Source organism: Anolis carolinensis, chromosome 6 (assembly GCF_035594765.1).
Source record: "Anolis carolinensis isolate JA03-04 chromosome 6, rAnoCar3.1.pri, whole genome shotgun sequence".
Lineage (NCBI taxonomy): Eukaryota > Metazoa > Chordata > Lepidosauria > Squamata > Dactyloidae > Anolis > Anolis carolinensis.
This window is the reverse complement of record NC_085846.1, coordinates 45,007,075-45,030,769: the sequence shown is the minus strand read 5'-3', so window position 1 is coordinate 45,030,769 and position 23,695 is coordinate 45,007,075. Positions and strand designations below refer to the sequence as shown.

The window sequence follows — 23,695 nt, the reverse complement described above, 5'->3', positions numbered from 1 at the left end:
CCAGGCATTTTGGAAAGAAAAGGTTTCCATGCACACTTTCATCTTAGCTGATTGGGCTGCAATCTTATAGACATGCGCCTAGAAATAAAGCCTAGTGAATTCAGATGGACTTGGTCTAAATAGGTAGGATTGCAATATAAGTCTTCTTTATTTTAACATACTTAAGATTGGGGATAGAACCAATGAAAAACCTTAATATATTCTATTTGGTTCAAAAGGATAAACAAAATGCTATGGGATGGGTCAATAATTTAAAAGGGTGGTTGGTGCTATCTATTAAAAAAAGCTACGTTCAGGATAAATGGTCAAACGTCAAATTACATACAGATATAAAAAGGAACAAGACATGACACTGTCACCTCTATTGTTCATATGGATGTAGAAAGTATTAAATATTGAGATTAGGGAAGACAATGATATTAAAGGGTGAAAATAAAAGGACAAGAATTTGAAGTCAAGACTTCTGCTGATGACATGGTGTGTCTCACAGAAGACCCAATGAGTAGTATTCAATGCTTAATGGAAACTAATAATAAATAAATAAAGAGAAATCCATGTTCTTAACTAAAATGTTTCAAAAATAATATTGAAAAACTGGAGAATTTGTCAGCCTGTAAGGATGTAACAAAAGTAATACTTAGGAATATGGATTACTAATAGAAATAACAATTTACACCAAAATAATTATGGAGAAGCATGGAAAGAGGTAAAAAAAAAAGACCTGGAAAGATGGCAAAAACTCTACTAACTTGGATGGGGAGAATAGCTATGATAAAATGATAGTTTTATTCAAAATCTACAAGTAATTAAGGGAGTTAAGATCTTTGAACAACGGAGGAGGGATTTGGTCCAATTCATATGGAATGGGAAAAAAAAGCTAAATTTGCATATAGGAACTTAACAGATACTAAAGGCAGAGGGGGCTTAGAATTCCTAGATCTTAGGTATTACTATGAAGGGGCAGGCTTTACCTGGATCTGGATTAGAATAGAAAATTGTGCCTTATTTAACTTAGGGTGCTTCCAGACAGGCATTTATCCCAGGAACATTTGCATCCAGAAAGCACAGGCGTTCTGGGGTGGGTGATTTTCCTCCCCCCCCCCCTCCCACTCTCCTGGTGCATCATTGCTATGCTGCCAGGAGAACTGTCAGACCACTAATGGAGGCAAGGTCAGTTTTTTCTTACTTTTCAAAGTGGTTTGGGGGACTTTTGGGGAAGGGGTAGGTGTCCTCACGGTTTTCTGGACTGCAGTCCAAACAGCGGAAGTAGTGGGTTTATTCTGCACTTTCCTGGAAGGCGCAGAAAGCAGCCAGGCTTTGCAACAGTGAGGTTATTCATTGCAATTCTAGCAGCCCAAAAAACAATTCCCCTAGAACGCAAGTACCCAGCCTCCCAAGCAGCAAGCATATTCCACTGTATTCCAGCTCACTAAACAAAGATTCCCATAAGAAGAAAATGGCAAGGCTTTGAGGCTGCAAGGCTATTCACTGCTATTCCACCTGGCCAACAAATGATTCCCATAAGCCACAGCAATGCATGGCCGGGCATAGCTAGTCTGTTATATTTCTATTTGTTGTCATATATGTTGGAAACCGCCCTGAGTCCCTTTGGGGAGATAGGGTGGTCTATAAATGAAGTATTATTATTATTATTATTATTATTATTATTATTGCAGTAGAGTCTCACTTATCCAACACTCGCTTATCCAACATTCTGGATTATCCAACGTATTTTTGTAGTCAATGTTTTCAATATATCATGATATTTTGGTGCTAAATTCATAAATACAGTAATTACAACATAACATTACTGCATATTAAACTACTTTTTCTGTCAAATTTGTTGTATCACCTGATGTTTTGGTGCTTAATTAGTAAAATCACAACCTAATTTGATGTTTAATAGGCTTTTCCTTAATGCCTCCTTATTATCCAACATATTTGCTTATCCAACATTCTGCCGGCCCGTTTATGTTGGATAAGTGAGACTCTACTGTATTATTAATTCGCCACAAACCAGGGTTTTCCTGGTTTGTGGTGAATTAATCCGTGGTTTCCAGAAATGTCATCTGGACAGCCCCTTTTTAATGTGGGAAGTCTGGATGGGCCCTTTGAAGTGGACAATTTAAGATTTGGATGGCATGCGTACTTATGGTACAAAAAAGAAAAGGTCAATAAAGATTTAATAGACACATTATAAGAGCCAGCCTTCTTACAATCTGAAAGAGAAAAAAGGGATGGAGCAAAAAACATCTCTATGCCTGCAACTTCTGGAAGCAGTGCTAAATCCAGCATTTAATGAGGAAAAGAGAACAGAGACAAATGTAGACTTTAAAATAGTAGAAGGGGAAGTTATTAATATAAAGATAAGGGTAGATTTTAATGTGATATTACTTTCACATTGAGTGGTGTCAGAAGTCATGGGTGGTGGAGAAGGGAGGAGTGTGTAGACAGATGTATTTGTATTATGTGTATTTGATGTATTTGCTTTATTTATTTTTTTACATTCTGTATATCACCTTTACACAATAAAATATACATATATTTTAAAAAATAAACCTCAATATATTTCTCCAACATATTTAAAATGTGCATGAAAGAAATCTATGTACATGCATGCATGCATCAAGATTTCCCAATCAGTTACAGTGTAATCAATGAGATATCAAATTATATCTAGAAATTACTCAATCCTTTTTGTTAACAGATACTGTAAGTGTAAGTGAATGAAGGAGGGCAGAAATCAAAGACAGCTGAGAGGATTGTCACACCTTTTCAAAATACTTGATTTCATACTCCAAGATGATGCCGTTGGGTCGATCTGGTTCTTGCCAGGAGAGAGAGATGCTATTTTTGGCAATTTTCCCTTTTTTCACATTTGTGATCGGAGATGGTGCTGTGGAACATGAGAAAAAATAAAAACAAATTCAGGATAATTGTTAGTTTAGCGAAATAAAAAGAAACCCCTTTCTAACATTTCACACTATCAGGGCTTGAAAAACAAGTTAAGTGCTCCCTGTTGCTAAGGCACTCATAATCTTAGAGAAAAGCACAAATTGGAATTAGATGCAGAATTGCCACCCATTCCCCTGACAGAGAGACTGGCCTGGTCTTTTAACTACAAAGTATGATGCTTTCATATCTAGAGAACTTTTAATAAATCAGGCCAAGTTTAACAATTGGAGTCCAACAATTTAATTGGGATACATTTAATCAGATCCAGAATTAGGCATCTTTGGACCCCTTCCAAACAGGCCCAAATCAAGAAAGTGATCGGGATTTAAAATCACAATTCCTTTCACGATTTAGGCCACACATAGGACCCAAATCACAGGTTTCCCCTGTGTGTGTGTGTGTGTGTGTGTGTGTGTGGCTACATACTCTCCCAATTGACCATTTAGCCATCCCCTAAAATGGTGTGTAAGGAGCTTTCTATGAGGGGTCTAAGGATGCAGCCAGGCTCCTCTGGTAAGTTTACAGGAGAAACAGGGGGCTGGGAGGGAAGGGTGGGAGTGCCATCCCGCTTCTTGAGGTTCTTAGAGCCCAAAGAACTGGGATGGCAATGGAGATTGGCCCTTGGGATCATGGTAGGTAGTCCTAAGAGTCAATTCCGACAGACCCAACACCTGAAAAGATCTGGACCTTTCAGTAATTTCCAGATCTTTTCAGGAATTATTTTTTAAAAAAATACTGACTAAATCAGGAAATCTCAGTTTACTCTAGATTACTCTGGATTAACCTGAGGTGTCGTTTGGACACCCCCTCAGCTGTGGAACTCCCACCCCACTGAAATCAGATCGGTCCCCCCTCTCTCTCAGCATTTAGGAAACAACATCTGGTTGTTCAAGCAGGCATTCAGTGAATGACAGGAGTATTGAAATATGGAAATAGTTAAGATAACTTTGGGATCGATGCAAGCCGTAAATGCTTTATGTTGTATTTGGGATTGTTATTTATAGTGTTATAGTTTTAATGGCTTCACTCTATTGTTATATGTTGCTAATTTGATATGTGATGTTTTATACATGTTAGGTATTGAGTTTTGCCATGGATTATGCTGTGAAATGCTTTGAGTCCCCCCAGGGGTGAGAAAAGCAGTATACAAATACAATAAATAAATAAATAAATAAATAAATTAGAATAATAGAATTGGAAGAGACCACATGAGTCATTTAATCCAACTCCCTGTCATACAGAAAAAGCACAATCAAAGCAGCTCCAACAGATAGACATCCAGCCTTTGTTTAAAAGCTTCTAAGGAAGGAGCTTCCACCACACTCAGAGGCAGAGAGTTCCACTGCTGAACAGCTCTTATAGTCAGGAAGTTTTTCCTAATGTTCAGGAGGAATCTCTTATCCTGTAAATTGAACCCATTGCTCCCAGTCCTAGTTTCCAGGGCAGCAGAAAATATAAGCCTGCTCCCTCTTCCTTATGACACCTGTTCATATATTTATACACGGCTATCATATCTCCTCTCATCCTTCTCTTCTGCAGACTAAACATACCCAGTTCCTTGAGATGCTCCTCATAGGGCATGATCTCCAGACCTTTGATAATTTTAGTTGCCCTCCTCTGGATACCTTCCAGCTTATCAATGCCTCTTTTGAACTGTGATACCTAGAATTGGACACAGTATTCCAGGTGAGGTCTAACCAAAGCAGAATTGAGAGACACCATGACTTCCCTTGATCTAGAAACTGCACTCCTTTTGATGCAGCCCAAAATCCCACTGGCTTTTTTAGCTGTTGCATCACACTGTTGGTTTATGTTCAACATGTTGTCCAGAAAGACTCCAAGATCTTTTTCACATGGACGCTTGTTGAGCCAGGCACCACTGACCTGACATTTTCTGCCTAAGTATAGTATCTTACATTTGTCTTTGTTGAAATTCATTTTGTTAGTTCTGATTAGCAGATTAGTTCTCTAATCTGTTAAGGTCATTTTGAATTGTGATCCTGTTATTAGTTATCCCTCCTAATTTGGTGTCACCTGAAAACTTGATAAGTACGCCCTCTAAACCTTCTTCCAAGTCATTAATAAAGATATTGAACACCACTGGGCCCAGGATCAAACCCATTCAATTAGTCATTTCTTTCCAGGATGAAGTGGAACCATTGTGAGCACCTTTGTTTTTGGTTGCTTAGCCAATTACAGATTCACCAATAGTAGCATTGACTAGCCCACATTTGAGTACTTTGTTTGCAAGAAGGCCATGGGGGATTTCAGGCCTTACCGAAATCAAGATATGCTATATTCACAGTATTTCCTCCATCTACCAAGCTTGCAATTCTAACAAAAAAAGAGATAAGTTTAGTCTGGCATGACTTGTTTTTGAGAAATCCATGTTGAGTTTTAGCAATCACAGAATTCCTTTCTAAGTGATTGCAGACTGCTTCCTTAATTATCTGCTCCAGGATCTTTCCTGGTATTTATGTCAGGCCAATTGGCCAGTAATGGTTTGGGTCCTCTTTTTCCTATTCTTGAAGATAGTGACATTTGCCCTCCTCCAGTCTGCAGGGATTTCTCCTGTTCTCCAAGAATTCTCAAAGATTATTGACAGTGGCTCTGAAATTACTTCTGCTAGTATGTTGCCATTTCTTTTTTTCTGTATCAGGTATTTAGCTGCCTTTCAGTGTTCACTACACCCACAAAACAGTTTTAAACAAAACAGTTAACACCATAATGCTTTTTGAAGGCCACTTTTTCCAGGATGTTCCAATCCACAAAACAAAAAGCTCATTGGTATATGAAATCTAGCAAACTTTGGTTCAAATCTCCATAGAAAATCCACTGGGTGTTCTTGAGCCTCAGATGAAATTACAGTAGAGTCTCACTTATCCAACATAAACAGGCCGGCAGAATGTTGGATAAGCGAATATGTTGGATAATAAGGAGAGATTAAGAAAAAGCCTATTAAACATCAAAATAGGTGATGATTTTCCAAATTAAGCACCAAAACATCATGGTATGCAACAAATTTGACAGAAAAAGTAGTTCAATACGCAGTAATGTTATGTTGTAATTACTGTATTTACAAAATTAGCACCAAAATATCACGTTATATTGAAAACATTGACTACAAAAATGCGTTGGATAATCCAGAACGTTGGATAAGCGAGTGTTGGATAAGTGAGGTTGTACTGTAATAGCAAACGAGCTCTTAACAAATATGGCTAAGAAAACCCCTGCCAGTAGAAAAAAACCAATGTGAAGAAACATAACAACAAGCAAATCTACCTATTTTCATTTACTATTTGAATCTATTTGTATTTGTTCTTTTTAAACACTCTTCATCTTTTGCGTTGACTACTTTCCGGCATGTTCTATCTGCTATTCTCCCCATTTTTCTGGCCCCAGAGCCCTGCAGATATTTTTACCCTTAGCACATGTACAAAAAGTTTTTGTGTGAAAAAAATATCCCCTCCTACAACACCTGGAAATAAATTATAGGGCAAGTGAAGGTCATTTATATTGAAATCCTCTTTGTTGCCTCAAAATGTCTGAAAAATACCCTTTAAATGTACAGGAGAGCCCTCCAAACAGGTCCCAGTGTCCTCTATGGAGCTTTGGGAGCAGAATCTGGCTTTTTTTTTTTTTGTAGGAGCAAGTGCTGCAAAGGTCCAGGCCTCTATGTTCTCCCAGGTGGCTAGTGCGAACCTCTACTTTTCTATAGTTGTCTACATTGGCTCTAACCCTGTTTTCTTCTTTACAGAAGTTCTGCTCATCACCACACCATAATCTGTCCTTTAGCCTTTAAATCAGTTTGGGGAGAATTGCTACTAGATGGTGAAACAGTAGATTGTAGAGATGGGCTTTCGGGACTTACCTTGTTCTGTTGTGAAATACTTGAAGAAACTACAGTGTGAAGTCTTGGCCTAGCTTTTTACTTCTCTGCTTCATTTCCTTGTTTAGTTCTCCCTTTGGTGTGGAGTTTCCCATTTGTACTTAATTTTAGGGGTGGAGCTTAAAACCCCCCTAGAGGCCTGGCTCAGTTGGTTTAGCCTTTTTGCCTCAGAGTTTGCCTGAAAGGCTTTTCCCTACTTTTTATTCTGTGTCAGAGTTTTAGAGGAGAAGGCCAGAAATTGTCTGGGTTCCTTGACCTTGGCAATCCAGACAGGCATCCTTAGCACGTATTTTACCATCCAAATAGTACTAGCTTAGAGTACCTTACCATATAGTTATCATAGTCCAGAATTTACCATAGCAAAGTCCAGTATTTTACCACCAAAATAGTACTTTACCAATATAGCTTAGTGTACTTCACCATAGTTCTGTACTTTACCATCTTAGTTCTGTATTATATCTACAGCCAAGTATTTACCAACAATATAGTCCAGTATTCTACCTTCAATAGCCAAGTATTTTACCAAGTAACTTACCACCATTATAGTCAAGTATTTTACCTCATATTATACAAATATAGTCAAGTATTTATTGCCAGTGTAACTAAGTTCAATCAACAAACTTTGTCTTTGTAATATATTATTTTGATTCACCTTTCAAGAACCCTCACTGAAGTTAACTTTGTCTTTTGTTTCCAGTAAACTTATTTGGTTAACTTTATCCTGCCTCAAGAGTCTTTATTTTAAAGAACTGAAGTACATTAGAGGGTATACCGATAGCCACCGGGTATAGCCAGACACTATAGTTTTCCTTTTAATTCCGGCATGCCATCACATACAGTTTGTCAATTCAAGTATCAAAAGCCGTAATTAGAATATAACATTGTGTCTGATGGTCACAAACAATGATCTATCAGTTTAATATCACATTAAACTATTGCTAAATTATCTGACTCATAGCTTGGAATGCTGCCTGAAATGAATCATGATCATTTTATTAAAATCTACGTGTAAAGCCAGATCCAAGGAACGATACATAAATTCTGGTGACAGATCTGAGTCACCATGTTGATTTTTTGAACAGCAGCTTCCTATGTGGCAAAGCAAATCACTTCTAGAACTGAAGCAATGTTCAAAAACAGATTGTTACATAGGACCTGTCACTAGAAAAAACAAACAAAAAACAAATCCATGGGGAATGTATGACCCAGCACACCTTGGGGAATACCCATCACAAGTAGCCTGTTTCACTTTCTTTTTAATCTTTGTGAATTTGGCACTTTCACAGACCTGACAACTAAATCCAATTTAAAGCCAATCTAGACAGACCACTGAAATAAACAGGATGTGCTTGTACTAGAAATAGAAAATAGAATGATTTCAACAGGTCTAGTTTGGAATAGAATTGGCTTCAGTCATGATTAACTCTAAGAATCACTAACATATTCATCCATTGCTATGCAGAATATTATGTTTAGTGAGGAGGGTTCAAGGAAGAGATAAGAGAAATCAGTAATTGTAAACCCAAAACTGCTTCAAAAAGGCAGTAACTGTATCCTTTTAGACTCATCCCTAAAAGAAGTGTTAAAGTATAACTGCAAGATAAGGACCAATTAAGCATGTTCAATTGATCTTTGTGGTTCTTGCATGAAACTATACCGACTTTGCCATTTCCATACATCTACGGTAAATTACAAAACACTTGACTGAAGAAAGAAGGTATGCATCTTTTGAGCTTTCTTTGTCAAATAAAATGTAATGTAATCTCTATAGTGAGGCAACATCTGCAATTGTTCTATTTTAAAAGCTTGAAATCAGATACTATGCAACATGATCACAGGAAAAAAGAACTTCCATAAAACCTGCATTTTAAAGGTCATTGGTTCCACAAGGACAATGTCCTCTGAATAAAGGAACTGTCTTTGCAACAGTACTGAATGCCTTCTATTTATTTATTTGATTTTCACTCTACCATTGCACAGCTAGCTAAAGAGGCTTATGAAAGGTAAAAATCATAATAATGCAAATGAAAAAGAAAAAGAAAACATTAAAAGAAAAACATTAAACACTATTTAGAAGAGTTATATAAAAGCAGTTATAGGAATAAAACACCAAGCACGATGAAAGCATGTATGGAAGATTTTAGATCAGAGAAAATAAAAAAAAATCATTGCTACATTCCAAAAGGATGTGACACAAGTACTAAGGCAAATTTTCTTGGCAAGGGTAATCGTTCTACAGATGGGGTGTCACTACTGAGTAGTAGATTAAAAAAACTGTAGCAATTTAACACACCTCAGAATATGGCAGAACCACTTGGATAGCCTCTGTTGATAATCTTATTGCACAGCAGAGTGGAAAGTTTGGACATGGGACAATTTTGTACCCTTGTTCTGGGAGCTCCACAAATTGAGAAGGATCTGCATCTCCCAAATAAAACTTGAAGATGGTGGCTGTCCACATCTGACTTTTTTAAAAAAACATATTTTTAGATGTTAAAGGACATAGAGGTTCCCTGCAATCTATTGGAAAAGGGGTGGCCATTCCTGGTGTCAGCCTGAGAATTAGGTCACTTTGGAAAGGGGCAGATAAAAGGCAATCTGGGGAGTCCATTAGGGTCACGAGAAGAAAAAACCACCTTGGAGGGCTGCATATGTCCCCAGGATGTGATGTCCCATGGGCCATGGAGTCCTGATCCCAGTGCCATTGTGGCTGATGAGGAGGAAAACGGAGGATTTTTGCCGGCTCAGCAAAAGCCGGAATCTTTCCAGATGCCCGTTGATGATGTTTCTGCCCGAGAGCCCATTACGGAAGACCTTGACCAGGCCTTTCCCACTGCCTCCCCTCCTTTTCCCAGGAAACAGTTCTATGTGGCGGGCAGGGGCGAGAAAGAGCAGGTTCGGAGGAGCTTGAGAATAGCAGCTAAACAAGACGCTAATTAGCCATGTTCCCCTGGGAAACTCTAGGGAGGAACGCATCTGGAGGGAGATGTGTTTCGTTCTCCTTTCCCTTGGGAAAGGAAGCTGGACACCTGCTTTGCAGAGAAATGAAACCGGGATAAAAGTGCCCGACACGAAGAATTCTGTGCGGAGTTAACAGATCAACTTCGGGAGTGATTTCGTGGTTCCAGCCAAGTGTGGACTTCGCAAAGTCCGCAACTCCAGTTCCTTGCCTTGTCTAGCCAAGTATTCAAGAACTATCTTGCCTTGTTTCCAGCCTTGGACCTTGCTTCTAGTATCAAGCCTTGTTTCTAACTTTGCTGTGGACTTACTCTGAACTTTGGAAAGAATTTGGACGTTTCCCCACTCTATTGCTTGCAAATAGTGTGTTTCGGTTTGGATCTTCAACTTTGGACTCCAATATAAAATATTGGACAATATAATTTTGGACTATTTCTGACCTTTCCTGAAAGGTCTTTTATTGGACTATATTTCCTACTTGTTTTTATTATTCTTACATATTTCCTTAATAAAGATATTAGATAGTTTTTGGCCTCTGTGTGTCGGTTCTTAGTGCTCTCGTTGCCCTGGGCGTGACAGAGGATTGCATTCAGCGAATCATGATATATCAGAAAGGTGCACATGGAGTCAAACAGTCCCTAGGATTCATAATTTAAAACGTCACTTCAATCTGGGGCTGGACAGAGTATTCTTGCAAGTGATGGTCAACTGAATTCAACATAGCTGTTTATATGCTCTGTCTCCAAAACAACATGAGCAGACTACAGACCATCCAGTCAACCATCACTTTTACCTGGACTGTTGTTTCTGTTGTTGTAACAGCCAGAGCAGATCTATGGCAAGCTCATGACCACCATGGGGCATTTGTTGACACCAGCAAATGATACCTGATGTCAGTGCTCAGTGAAGGCCAAGAGCTCTCTGGGGAGCTGCACTGGTTGCTGCAGTGACCGCAATGGTGCAACCCTGTGCAGCACATGGAAAAGGTGACAGCAGTGCCTGGCTATATGGACATGTCCACTTCTACCCGGAATGTGTGCTGCTCCAGAATTTTTACAAATTCTTCCCTAATTTTCCCAACATGGGTAAAATGAGGCTAAGCAATTTTACTCTGTGTTAGCAACTGGAAGTGTGAACATTCATAGGCTACTTCTGGATGGAACCATGATATTCAGTCAGTGCAAGCCCCAAGAAGGATTGTAGGATCAAAACTCAGACCAGTGTTGATCCCAATATACATTGAAATAGTCACCAGAGTTCACCCTGCATTGCTTCTAGGATAAGATAGGATCTAGTGCTTTTAGTTATGCACTACTCTTCATTGAAAAAAAATCCAAAAGCAATATACAAATAAAAAAGGGAAAAGACAGAGTAATAAATCAGAAACAGTTGTTTCATTTACCCTATATATTTATGTATAAGTATAGAAATTTTAATCAAGAAATCCACCAAAAAACTTTACATCGACGTATCCAGGGTCAATATGAATACTGCACATAATTTTTTCAAAAAAAGGAAAAATCCCCTTGTCTAAATTTAAAACTTATGTATGCTAACATAAGGTTAAAAGAAAAATCAAGACAATTTTGAATGATGTTTCTACTGTAAGCTTAGTAGCCTAGTGTGAACAATATTCTTCAGGTCTGAGAAATGCTATTTTAGTACTGGGAGACAGGGTCTGTTCTAGCACTTGTTGGTAAAATTTTGCTCAGCTTCTTAGTCTTGTTCTGGGATGTGTGTGGTCCCTTGCTTGTATGTTTCCTAGCATGGCATCTACATTTTGCAACCCAAGAAGCTTATTGCACCAAGATCAATAGGGTAGTTTCAATAGGGAATGGATTGTGCTCAAAGAAATCTCTTTTTTGAAAGAAAAAAAAAGAGAAACAAAAATCCCCCTTCAAACAAAAATCTATTTACTTACCAATAAAACAAATTTGCAGTAACAATTACATCTTAAGTGAAAGATAAGGTGAGAATTTTATTGCCTTTTATTGAGATTGTGTGTTCAGTGGCTTGGCTTTAATATTAGAATTCACTGAAGTGATTGATTGGTGTATCGCAGAAAGAGGCAGTGTTGGCACTAAAGAAAATTTCCCACACACTTAAAAGCTGGCTCGTGTAGGTGGCTTGAATTTAACAACAGCAAAGCAAAAGGATGCACTGGGGAGTTATTGAAGGCAGATTCTGAGAACCATTTTGGACCTAATGCTAAGTGAGGAAAACAGGAAACACAAATAAATTGCAGTTCCTGTTCGCTATGTTTCTTCATTCTGCCTGAAAGGGAATTTTCACAGTCTTCTAAAGTGCCAGATATAATCCATTAATCTGGGATAGCATCTCCATTTGGATACAGCATGGTCACATTGCTAGAATACCAAAGGAAAGAGCTACCTAGGTTTCTATACCAGACCTGTGTGTCTGGCAGGTAACACGACAGTGGTGCTCCAACTTGAGGTGTTCCCAAACACACTCCATATGCTTTTCAAAGAGAAATGTGATCTTTACTTCATTTGAATGGGTTCAAGTAAGAACATAATTCAAAGCAAAGGCTGACAAATAGTCACAGGTGAAGGTGTTTTGGGGGTCCACTAATAATGTTAATAAAGCGTGTTCCTGAGACATAGCAGGGGGTTTTAAAGATGAGCTTTCTTCCCACTGGGGTGTTGTATGTATTCCGGTCTGTATGGCCATGTTCCAGAAGTATTCTCTCCTGACGTTTCGCCCACATCTATGGTAGGCATCCTCAGAGGTTGTGAGGCATGGAGCAACTAAGCAAGGAAGGTTTATATATATATCTGTGGAAAGTCCAGGGTGTGAGAAGAACTCTTTGTCAGTTGGAAGCCAGCGTGAATGTTGCAGTTAATCACCTTAATTAGCATTGGAAAGGTTCTTCTCCTGCTTGGGGGCATCCTTTGTTCAGAGTCATTAGCTGCCCCTGTCTGGAACTCCGCTGTTTTTCAGAGTGTTGCTTCTTATTTACTGTTCTGATTTTTGAGTTTTTTTTTAATACTGGTAGCCCGATTTTGTTCATTTTCATGGTTTCCTCCTTTTGTTGGAGTTGTCCACATGCTTGTGAAATTCAATGGCTTCTCTGTGTAGTCTGACATGATACCGTGTTTCCCCGAAAATAAGACAGTGTCTTATATTAATTTTTGCTCCTAAAGATGCGCTAGGTCTTACTTTCCGGGGATGTCTTATTTTTCCATGAAGAAGAATTCACATTTATTGTTGAACAAAAAAATGAACATTTATTATATACTGTACAGTAGTTGTCATCACAAACCAGCATAACCAGAGAAACTATGAATGCTATCAAGAATTTCTTGTTACTACCAATATTTCCATGTACAACACTCTATATAGTATGTACATTTACCGATCCTGCATGCTCTGGTGCTCTGTTCGGCAGGCATGCTTCCAAACAAAAACTTTGCTAGGTCTTACTTTCGGGGGAGGCCTTATATTTAGCAATTCAGCAAAACCTCTACTAGGTCTTATTTTCTGGGGATGTCTTATTTTAGGGGAAACAAGGTAGTTGTTGGAGTGGTCAAGCATTTCTGTGTTATCAAATAATATACTGTGTCCAAGTTGGTTTATCAAGTGCTCTGCTATGGCTCATTTCTCTGGTTGAGTTAGTCTGCAGTGCCTTTCATGTTCTTTGATTCATGTTTGGGCGCTGCGTTTGGTGGTCCCTATGTAGACTTGTCCACAGCTGCATGGTATCCGGTAGACTCCTGCAGAGGAGAGAGGATCCCTCTTGTCTTTCGCTGACCGTAGCATTCGTTGAATTTTCTTTGTGGGTGTGTAGATGGTTTGTAGGTTGTGCAAACCTACAAAGCATTGCTAATTAAGGTGATTAACTGCAACATTCACGCTGGCTTCCAACTGACAAAGAGTTCTACAACAACCCTGTGATCCCGGCCATGAAAGCCTTCGACAACACATTTCTTCCCACTGTTGAACAAGGGTTTACCAAAATATCAGGACAGGGGAAGGAAATGGATAGCATCTATAATAGAGATGTGCATGGTATTTGTCTCATTTGTTTCATTCGTGTTTCTATTTTGTATTGTCCATTCGGATAGCACATAACAGAAAGACCCCCAACGAAACAAAAACTGACTTGAAATGAAAGGAAGGAGCCGATATCGGCTCTAAGCCTGCCTTTCGGATCAATCAGTTGTAGGCCCTGTGAGGCCTGGGTGTGTAGGCCCAAAACCTGCACCCATATGCCCAAAGCTTCCGGGCCTATGGGTGCAGGCTTTGGGCTTATGCCCACAGGCCTGGTTGGGGGAGGCTGGGTTGTCCTCTGCCTTCCTCCTCCCTTTGCCTGGCTCCTTACCAAGCATTTGAGCAGCGCTGGCTGGTGCTATGGCCTTGGTCGGCGCCTCCCCCACCCCTGAAAAACAAAACAAAACAAAAAACCAAAATAAAAACAAAATAAATGTCTGACCTCCCAATTTCAGGAGGTCAGATGAAAATTGATCAGGGCCTCGACGAAAGCTGGGACACGAAACGGAACAAGGTAAGTCCCAAAAGCAATATCTATAATATTTTTCACATTTTGGGATTTTTTTGCTATAAAAAGTCCCAAAAAGAGTAACCTCAAAATGTTATTCAATATGATTGTTTTTGGTATAGAATACTCAATTTCCTGTACAAAATATAATGTTTCTGCACCAAGAAATTGTGTCCAATTTTTCTGAAATAAAAAATTTTCACCAAAAATATCCCAAAGTGCAAAAAGCACATGTTTTTTACTTCCAGAAACACAACATGTCTTCCTGACAGTATCCTTTCCCCCTTGCTGGACAGGGAAAGAGAGAGCTGTTCACTGTCTTGGCTTCTGGTTTTTTTTTTTTATTATTATTCTTCATCCGGCAGCAACACAAACTGACAGCTGAAAAGATAAAAATTAGGTTGTCTAAATAGTTCTGGAAAAAGGACTCCATGAGAATGTTATTTTTTCCCTGTCATTAGAATCTAAATCTCGTTTTAAGCCTTAAACAATGGTGAGAATGGTGCACCTTTAAGGCTGGATCTACACTGCCCTATATGCCAGGATCCGATCCCAGATTATCTGCTTTGAACTGGATTATATGAGTCTCCACTGGAATAAGCAGATAATCTGGGATCAGATCCTGTGATATAGGGCAGTGTAGAAGGCGCCTTAGATGTTCTTGGACTGTGCTCTCAAGAGTCTTAGCTAGCACACCTGACAGTGAGGAAAACTGGGAGTTTCTGTTCAATCATTTCTACTTTAGGGACATAACTGAAATAGAATACAAGCCCTTTATCTACAGATTCAATATTCATGGTTTCACTTACACACATTCCAAAAAATAGCCCCTCTCGGAAGTGTTTGTAGGCCTCTATAGGTCCTCCAGAGGCATTCTATGGCATGCTTCCAGACTAAGTATTATCAAAATATAGGGTTCACTATTTTCTACAATTTCAGAAATCCACCAAGGGCCTTGGAATGTATTCCCCATGGATGTGGGGAATTGTATTATAATTCATGAATAAATTCCCTAGGGTTTTCCCTGACTCCTTCTCTCTGAATTGTTTTTCTTCCTTTATTCTTTGACTTTTCATAGTAATACTTCTATAAGCTATGCAGCAAAACACATCAATAACCACATCAAAACAATATCACCATGAAATGTATTTTGGATTTTGTTACATTTTTTTTTTTGCATGGCAAACGCAGCCACCTCAGAACATTTTTTTTCTTCAGATGTGCAAGGAGACAGTAAAACCTAGATCAGACCAAAGTGCTATCCAAGCAACCATATTGTTTCCCAAATTGTCCATCCAGGTGCCTACGGGAATCCCATGGGGAAAAAACTGAATACAATGGAACCCACATGCTTGAGTTATCTAGCATACCATATTCAGAGGCATACGGCCTTTAATAGTGGAAGTAATGCAGAGTTATAGTAACAGTTCTTGTAACAGTCCATGATTTAAAAAAACAACAACTTTGAAAGCCACCTGTTGTTAGCAAAGCCTACACTTTAACTATGTATTGCATGAAGGGAAAGTACTTTGTTTTATTCTTCTGGAGACTACCAACATTTGCTTCATTGGATGCCTCTGAATTCTGAGAGAATGAGAGAAGAAAAGGATTTCCCCCATCTATTTTCTTCACAGCATGCATAATTTTATAGATGTATATTGTGTCCCTTCTTACTGCTCCCCCCCCCCCCCGAATTAAATAAAAAGCTTTAATAAACTTTATTTCTATCTTGCCACCCCCCCCCCCCCCAAAGGGACTTGGGATGGCTTACAAAGGCACTTCAGGGTGCAGCAAATAACATAAAACAGCACATGAGTATAAAACAATATCACATAAAATTATAACAACAACCACTATCAATACATATAACATAAAATCAAAATAGCATAATTTTTAAAACACAGAACATCTGTAGATAAAACTAGCTGCCATCAATTCACAACTAAAGTGCCGAAGTGTCAAACTCATAGGGGCCCATTTCAGCCTACTCGAGGTTTCACACATGGCTGCATGGGTCTTTCAGGAGAGCCCTGCACAGTTGCACGTTCTATAGGGCTCTCTTTCTGGCAGTGTCGTCTTCATTACAAACACCTCTCACTTTCAGTATTTTTAGAAATAGTGCAATATTCCATCTCTTCAAAGTGGACTTTTACATTTTTAATGTCTCTGATTATTGTGATTACAGTGAAACCTCGACCTACGGGCACACCAGCTTACAAGTTTTCCAAGATACGAGCCGCTGCTCCTTCAATTCTTGGCTTTGAAGTATCAACCAAGATCTGAGTTATGAGCTCCCTGGGCTCCCTTCACAAAGCCCTCCTCCCCTTACATGCAGGATCCCTCCCTCCCTCCATCTCTCTTTCTCCTTCCTTCCTTCCTTCCTTCCTTCCTTCCTTCCTTCCTTCCTTCCTTCCTTCCTTTCTCCTCTTTCCCTCACAAGAGAAAGGCAGCCAGTGCATGTGTACCTGCAGCCCGCCCCCAAACCTGAGTGTATGTGTGACCCCCCCTCCTCTTTTATTCTCTTTTTCTCAGGACATTTTCCACAGGCCTCTCAGCAAGAGGTGACAACCAGGCTGAGGTGAGCGCCCCGTCCCACACTTCCTCTCTCTTTTTGTCTCGGGGGGGGGGGGGAGCTGAGGCAAGACTCCAGAGAAGCCGGAATGGGGGCCTGTTGCCACTGAGGCCACGCAGCCCACACCTTCTCTCTCCAGACTTTCCTGGAGGTCTTGCAGTTCCAGTTCTTGTTATTGCTGTTGTTGTGTGGTTCCAAGCTTCATCTGACCTGTGGTGACCCTGAGGTTTTTTCAGAAGAGCTTTAGCATGGCCTCCCTTGCACACACTCAGGGGCTTTTGGGGGGGGAGAGGGCTGTGTGTGCACTGGCTGCTTCCCTATTGTGAGGGAAAGAGGAAAAGGGTGGGAAGGAGGGAGGGAGGGAGGGAGGGAGGGAGGGAGGGAGGGAGGGAGGGAGGGAGGGAGGAAGGAAGGAAGGAAGGAAGGAGAAGGAAAGATGGAGGAAGACCCCTCGAGAGGAGGAAAGAAGGAAAGAAGGAATGACACATACCCTGTTTCCCCTAAAATAAGACATCCCAAGAAAATAAGACCTAGTAGAGGTTTTGCTGAATTGCTAAATATAAGACCTCCCCCGAAAGTAAGACCTAGCAATGTTTTTGTTTGGGAGCATGCCCAATGCCTGCCAAAACAGAACCCCAGAGCATGCAGGATTGGTAAATGTACGTACCAGAGTGTTGTACATGGAAATAATGGTAGTAACAAGAAATTCTTGATAGGATTCAGTTTGTCTGGTTATGCTGGTTTGTGATGACAATTACTGTACAGTATATAATAAATGTTCTTTTTTGTTCAACAATAAATGAATTCTTCTTCGTGGAAAAATAAGACATCACCTGAAAATAAGACCTAAAGCATCTTTGGGAGCAAAAAATAATATAAGACACTGTCTTATTTTCGGGGAAACACGGTAGGTAGTGGCAACAACATCTTAGCACTGTCATGCAATCTATGCTGCATGCCTTCGGAGCTGCTCCCAGCTTACCAATCACGAGCAGAGCCAGGATTGGGGGGGGGGGGGGGGGAGGGAAACAAGGTAAAGTGGTTTCCTCTACCTCCATCATTTTATTTTCTGGTCTTGAAGGTAAATAACAATAAAAATTGGTGTGATATTTGGGGGGCTGGAACAAATTAATACCATTTCAATTCATTTCAATGGGGAGATTTCATTTCAAATATGAGCAAATTGAGTTAGGAACTTGGTCACAAAATGAATTAGACTCGTATGTCAAGGTATTACTTTAATTGTTTTGATTGTGCATTTGATTTTAATAGCTTTATTGTCTCATTTAATTCTAACTTCTTTTGAATTGGTTCTGCATTTGTTTTTAATTGTGCTTGTTAGCTTCCTGAAATGTTGTTTGTTAATGAAAAAGCATCTTAAAAATTAATGAGTAAACAGTAACATGAGATTTGCCGTTCTTGCAGTGGCCATATAGAATGACATTTTTTTATTATTTTTACAACTCAAAGATCCCTCTCTCTCTCTCTCTCTCTCTCTCTCTCTCTCTCTCTCTCTCTCTCTCTAGACCCTTTTTAGGCTATATATGAAGTTAGGATTTGTTTAGGAATTTTGCAGTTTATTATTGCTATTAGTAATTGCTTCAACTTACAGTGTTGCTTTGAATGATTGGCCTGCAAGGTACCTTATTATTACTAGCCCTGCTTGGGTCTTGCAAACTCAGAGTTGTGGACTCTTTGATTGAGTCCATATGCCTTTAGTACTATTTTCTTTTTGCCTTCTACTTTCCTAAGCATTACTTTAAAAAGGGTATTTTGAGAATAAAAATATGGCAAAATGAAAAGAGTTTTGCAATTAGCTTTCCTATGAGAAGACAAATTCCAATGTCCTAAGAAATGCTTCAAAAAAGGTATCTTCTAAAGTAAAGCCTGACAAAGTGGAATCAGGAATAATGGGAAAAACCACACGAGTGGGGTGATGATTCTCCTCCAGATTTTAGTTAGAATTTTAAAAGAGTGATCAAAGGTCTGAATCATATTACCAAACTGGTTCAGCACCTTCAATAACTCACCAAACATTTGGACTAACAGTCATAGTGGATTTTCCAGCTCACAGGAATGCAAATCAGCAGCCTCCAATGGCTGAAACCCACTTTGAAACTCATTTCCATGGGAACAAGTTTGGAATTTTCCCTGGAAAATTGAACAATTGGTTTTTTTAAAAACAATCATCTCCCTATCTCATGTACACTGTAATTTGCACAGTATATGGCAATGCAATGCTCATTTTCACAGAAATTAACAGAATAATGTAAATCGGCTATAGTCAACAAGTGATGCACAAATGTCCATCCATCACTGGATACCAGTTTCCTGAAAGGGTTTTATGAGTAAATTGCTGTTAATGCAGGTTTAGGGAGGCTGTAGCTTTTTCACCTATCAAGTTTAACAGAAACATGCAAATTGGTGTTTTTAAAATAGTCGAAAAGTTATTCCAAAAGGATGATTACCAAATGAAAAGAACAAAAATATGTTCTACTGTAACAGTAGAACAGATGGGGTTTTGGCCAGAGTTAAATAATGTGTCAAAGTCTGAATGTCAGAATTTTGGAATTATTTTGAAGTAGATTTCTTCAATTCCTCTCATTTCTAATGTAGTATGCCCATTCTAAATGGATTCAGGCAGTTTGTACTGCCTTGGCATATGCAACTTAATCTATAACCCCCTACAATGAGGCTATCATCAATAAATTCTTTGAAAAGCCTTACATTTATGGCAAAACAGAGAATACCCTATGGGTTATGCTTTCCCAAGTGGTACTAACAGTTAACATTTACTATTCTGGTTCATGAAAGTTTTACTGCATCCCAGGGAACTCAATGTACAAATAAATTCCATACTTCTGCACTACCCTTTCAAACAGTGTGAAAAAGCCTGATTACAAATGATCCCTTATCTAGAATACTACAGGTTAGGATTCAGGGCCAAACATTCTGCAATCCAGGGACACAGACATAAAATTAGGTCATGACACAGTTAGTTTTAAGTACTTTCCAGCATCCCAATACCAAAAGGGCTTTGATTCAGCACAGGTTCATCTGGACTAATATTAGCTCAGCTTTGACACACTTAGGTTTGCCACCATAGTCATACTTAATATGATGAAGTCTGGTTCCATTTTTATTTGTAGCACACTATGCTTATGCAAGTTCATTAGACACTTTCATTACTGCCTTCAAATAGCTTATTTGGCATGATCACTTTTCTGGTTAGTATCATGATGCTACTACTTTTAAATTGAATTTAACATAAGCATTATGTAGAAATAATTTTAATGTGCAAAGCAGTATTTCTACTTCTTATTTGTATGTATTTGAAAGTATATAATAATTTATATAATGAATGATAGCAGGGGAGGGGTGATTGTGGTCTATGATCTTCAATTGGCCCTTATAGCATTTTGATAGCACTGGAAAAATAATTTGGAGGAGTTAATTTGACTCCAGATACCAAACACCAAAATTAATTTTAATTGAAGCCCCACAATTTAAAAAAAATCAGAGCTGGGTAGAATAGTAGAATTATAAGAGCTGGAAGAGACCACAAGGGCCATCCAGTCCAACTCCCAGCAATGACAAATACCTAATTGTTGATTTTAGTCGGTTTTTGTAAGCCGCCCCGAGTCCTGGGGGAGTGGCGGCATATGTTTGAAAAATAAATAAAATAAATAAATAATCAAAGCACCTCCAACAAATAGCTATCCAGCTTAAAAACTTTCAGAGAAGGATATCTCACCACAAACAAAGCAGCATATTTCATTGCTGAACAGCTATTACTGTCCTGAAGCTTTTCCTAATTTTAGATGGAATCTCTTTTCGTGGAAATTTGAAACCATTGTCTGTGTCCTAGTCTCTACAGCAGCAGAAAACAATTTGATGTGGCATCCTTTCAAATATGCTGGAATGTAGGTCTTCTAGTAGGTGGAAATAAGCTAAGTTGATTGTAATTAGTTATTTAATTGGGAAGATGCTGCATTTTGTCAATAATAAAGAACCACCACTCCTCTTGATGTTCCTCCAGCAACAGCAAGGGTGTCTCTCTGGGCAGCTAAACCTGGCAATTCTAACTGGATGGCCCCCCAAGAGGGTCTGCCTCCAGGGGCAAACCAAGAACGGGCAACTTGGAAGTCCCTGAACAGACTCAGAAGTGGAGTGGGCAGATCAAAAGACAACCTGGCAAGATGGCACTACCTGGAGGAATCCTCCACCTTGTGTGACTGTGGAGCTGAACAAACAACTCTGCATATGTATGCTTGCCCACAATGTCCTGCCTCATGTACGGAGGAGGAGTTGTTTAAAGCTACAGACAATGCGGTTGCTGTTGCCTGCTTTTGGTCCAAAACTATTTAGTTGCTTGTGATTTCCTTCCCCCCCTCCCCATTTTGAAATGTATTTGTTGTACAATGCTTTTGACACAAAATAAAATAAATTGTCAATAATCATGTAACTATACTTCATTTTAAGAAAAAACACAAAGATGAAGTGTTTACTGTAGTGCTAAACCACTGTATATTTTTTCAAATGTCTGTAGTGGGATTTCAAAGCAGAACACATACTATATCATATAAGTCTACAAAAAATTAAGGAAAACATTAACCCAAAAAACCCAGGTCAGTGTATCCAGAGGTCAATGTGAATACAATAACTTAACTTTAATTTTTTTAAAAGAACCATCTCCTTCTTTTGGCCCATCTTCACAGGCCAAATGAGGCAAAGCAGGGGTGAACAGACTTCATGGAATCCATATTTGCCATGTTTTGCATTAAATGAAGTGTGGAAGTGTAAACAGTTGAACCAATTCCCTAGGCAGCTGCCATCCCTGTCATAGTTAGTAGTGACCACTGGGCATGAAATTGCTGGTGGTTGTCACTCATCACACATTCTAATGCTGGTCAGAGCACCAGAGTGACCAGAGAAAAGAGGGGGAAAGGAGGAGCTGATTCCTCCTTTTACCTCTCCCCTTTCTGTATCACTACGAGTCAACACTGCTGGGCTGTACAGACTCCTTCCCAATGCTGGAACAGCCTGGTGCTACACAGTCCAGACACCTGCCAGCTTGATGGCTGGTTGTGTGGACACACTCAGCACTGACCTCAGTACCCTAATCTATAGCAGCTTCAGGTACATGGTCTATGTAGATGGCAGGAGACTACTCTGTCTTAAAAGAATCTAAAAGAAGAACTGATTCCCTGTACTTTTACCACTGTGGTGCTGCTTCTGGCCTTTATGAATGCTTGTATGGAGAAATGGCAGCAGTCAGGGGCAGCTAGTCCACTAAGGCAACACCAACTCTCCCCACAGAATGACTGTCAACTTATCCATGATTTATATCAAAATACATAATTTTGGCTGAAACACCTGCCCGCAACTTATTCATTAGGTTGACTTATTCATAAGTATATAGGATAGTGGCATTCCTGCAACCAACTATCCAACTGAGGACAGTCTTTTGCATTTATTCAACTGAATAAACTTAAATTTTCATGTTCAATGAACGACAGGGATAGAGAAAAAAAATGAATATGGCTATCACTATTTTTTCCCAACTCTAATTCATGTGAGCAATTCCAATAGCCAATCTTGGTCCTAGGTATACTTTCTGCTGCACAGATGAGATGAGTCCATCATCTACTACATGTGGTTTCTTTTCCCCCTACATCTGTTGTACTCTCAAAATTTCTATCTGCAATTGCTCTGAAGATATCAGGGATTTTCCTACCGTGACATTTGGAACCAAAGACTGCAGTTCCCATGCCCCATTTTCCTGAAAAGTCTTGGGCAGACCTAGTGACTCCACCAAAATGTCAGTGAGATTGCTTTAGGTTACCTTCTTTGAGGGGTGCAATCCACATTATATCTAAAATTATACCTGAAAGGAGTGGTAAATGTTACTGGAATGTTGAGATTGTCCACAAACGGCTGCAAAATTGAACAAGTTTAAGCAAACACTTCAAAAGCCTGCTTAAGTTTTGGCAACTCTTTAGAGCAAACTTCAGTCTCACAACAAATCAATCCTGGTGATAAAAAGTTAATTAGCGAGATAACTATCACAAAAAGAATTTTTATGGCATGACAGTTACATCACATAGGAATTGTAGATGAAACAGAACAATGACTAGAAGCCAAAAAATGTTTGAGGGGAGAGACCAAATTCATATCCAGCCAACTCAACATAAAAGGAAGACCAGAGTTTGAAAGTAAACACAGAGGAAGTTAGAAAGTCAGTTAGATATGAGGGAGAAACAGAAATGCAGTGTTTATTTGGCAAAAGTCACAAATAGGGGAAATGTATTATTCCAGTTCCCCTCCCAACATCTTTTGTACCTTTTAATTTGCTCTCACTATACTTTTGTAAAGATATGGCATTTTAACATTTTTTGTCAAATTGTACCCATTTCTTTCTTTTTTAATGGTTGCCAAATGGAACCTTTATTACTGTACTGCAGGATTGTTTAGCTCTGGAAAAAATGTTTGTGGCCACAATGCTCTCTCTTGCCTGGAATTCATCATTTTCCTACTCATTTTTGATGCAGCTCTTCAGAAGCATTTTGGGGAACCAAAGGTACAGGACACAGAATTTTAAAAAGCAAGTAATCTCCCTATTATCCTCACACACATTAAGAAACTACAACCAAACCACAACACTTGCATTAATTCAAGGAAAACTAACATGAGGCATTTGTGCAAGCCTAAAGATATGTCAACAGCAAAAATAAATACATGCAAGAAGGAGGGGAAGGATGAAGAGGAGGAGAAATAAATAAATAAGCTAGAGATCAAAAGC

At 39.2% G+C, this 23,695-nt stretch overlaps 1 protein-coding gene across 6 annotated transcripts in view; it reads right to left on the bottom strand.

Moving 5' to 3' along the window:
* epha5 (EPH receptor A5) overlaps window positions 1–23,695 on the bottom strand; it is a 296,129-nt gene that overhangs the window by 68,574 nt on the left and 203,860 nt on the right. For all 6 annotated transcript variants that reach the window (XM_008118796.3, XM_008118797.3, XM_016996657.2 and 3 more), the window contains one exon: window positions 2,772–2,896. In XM_008118796.3, the coding sequence (XP_008117003.2) occupies window positions 2,772–2,896 (125 nt within the window). The remainder of the gene's footprint in view (window positions 1–2,771; window positions 2,897–23,695) is intronic.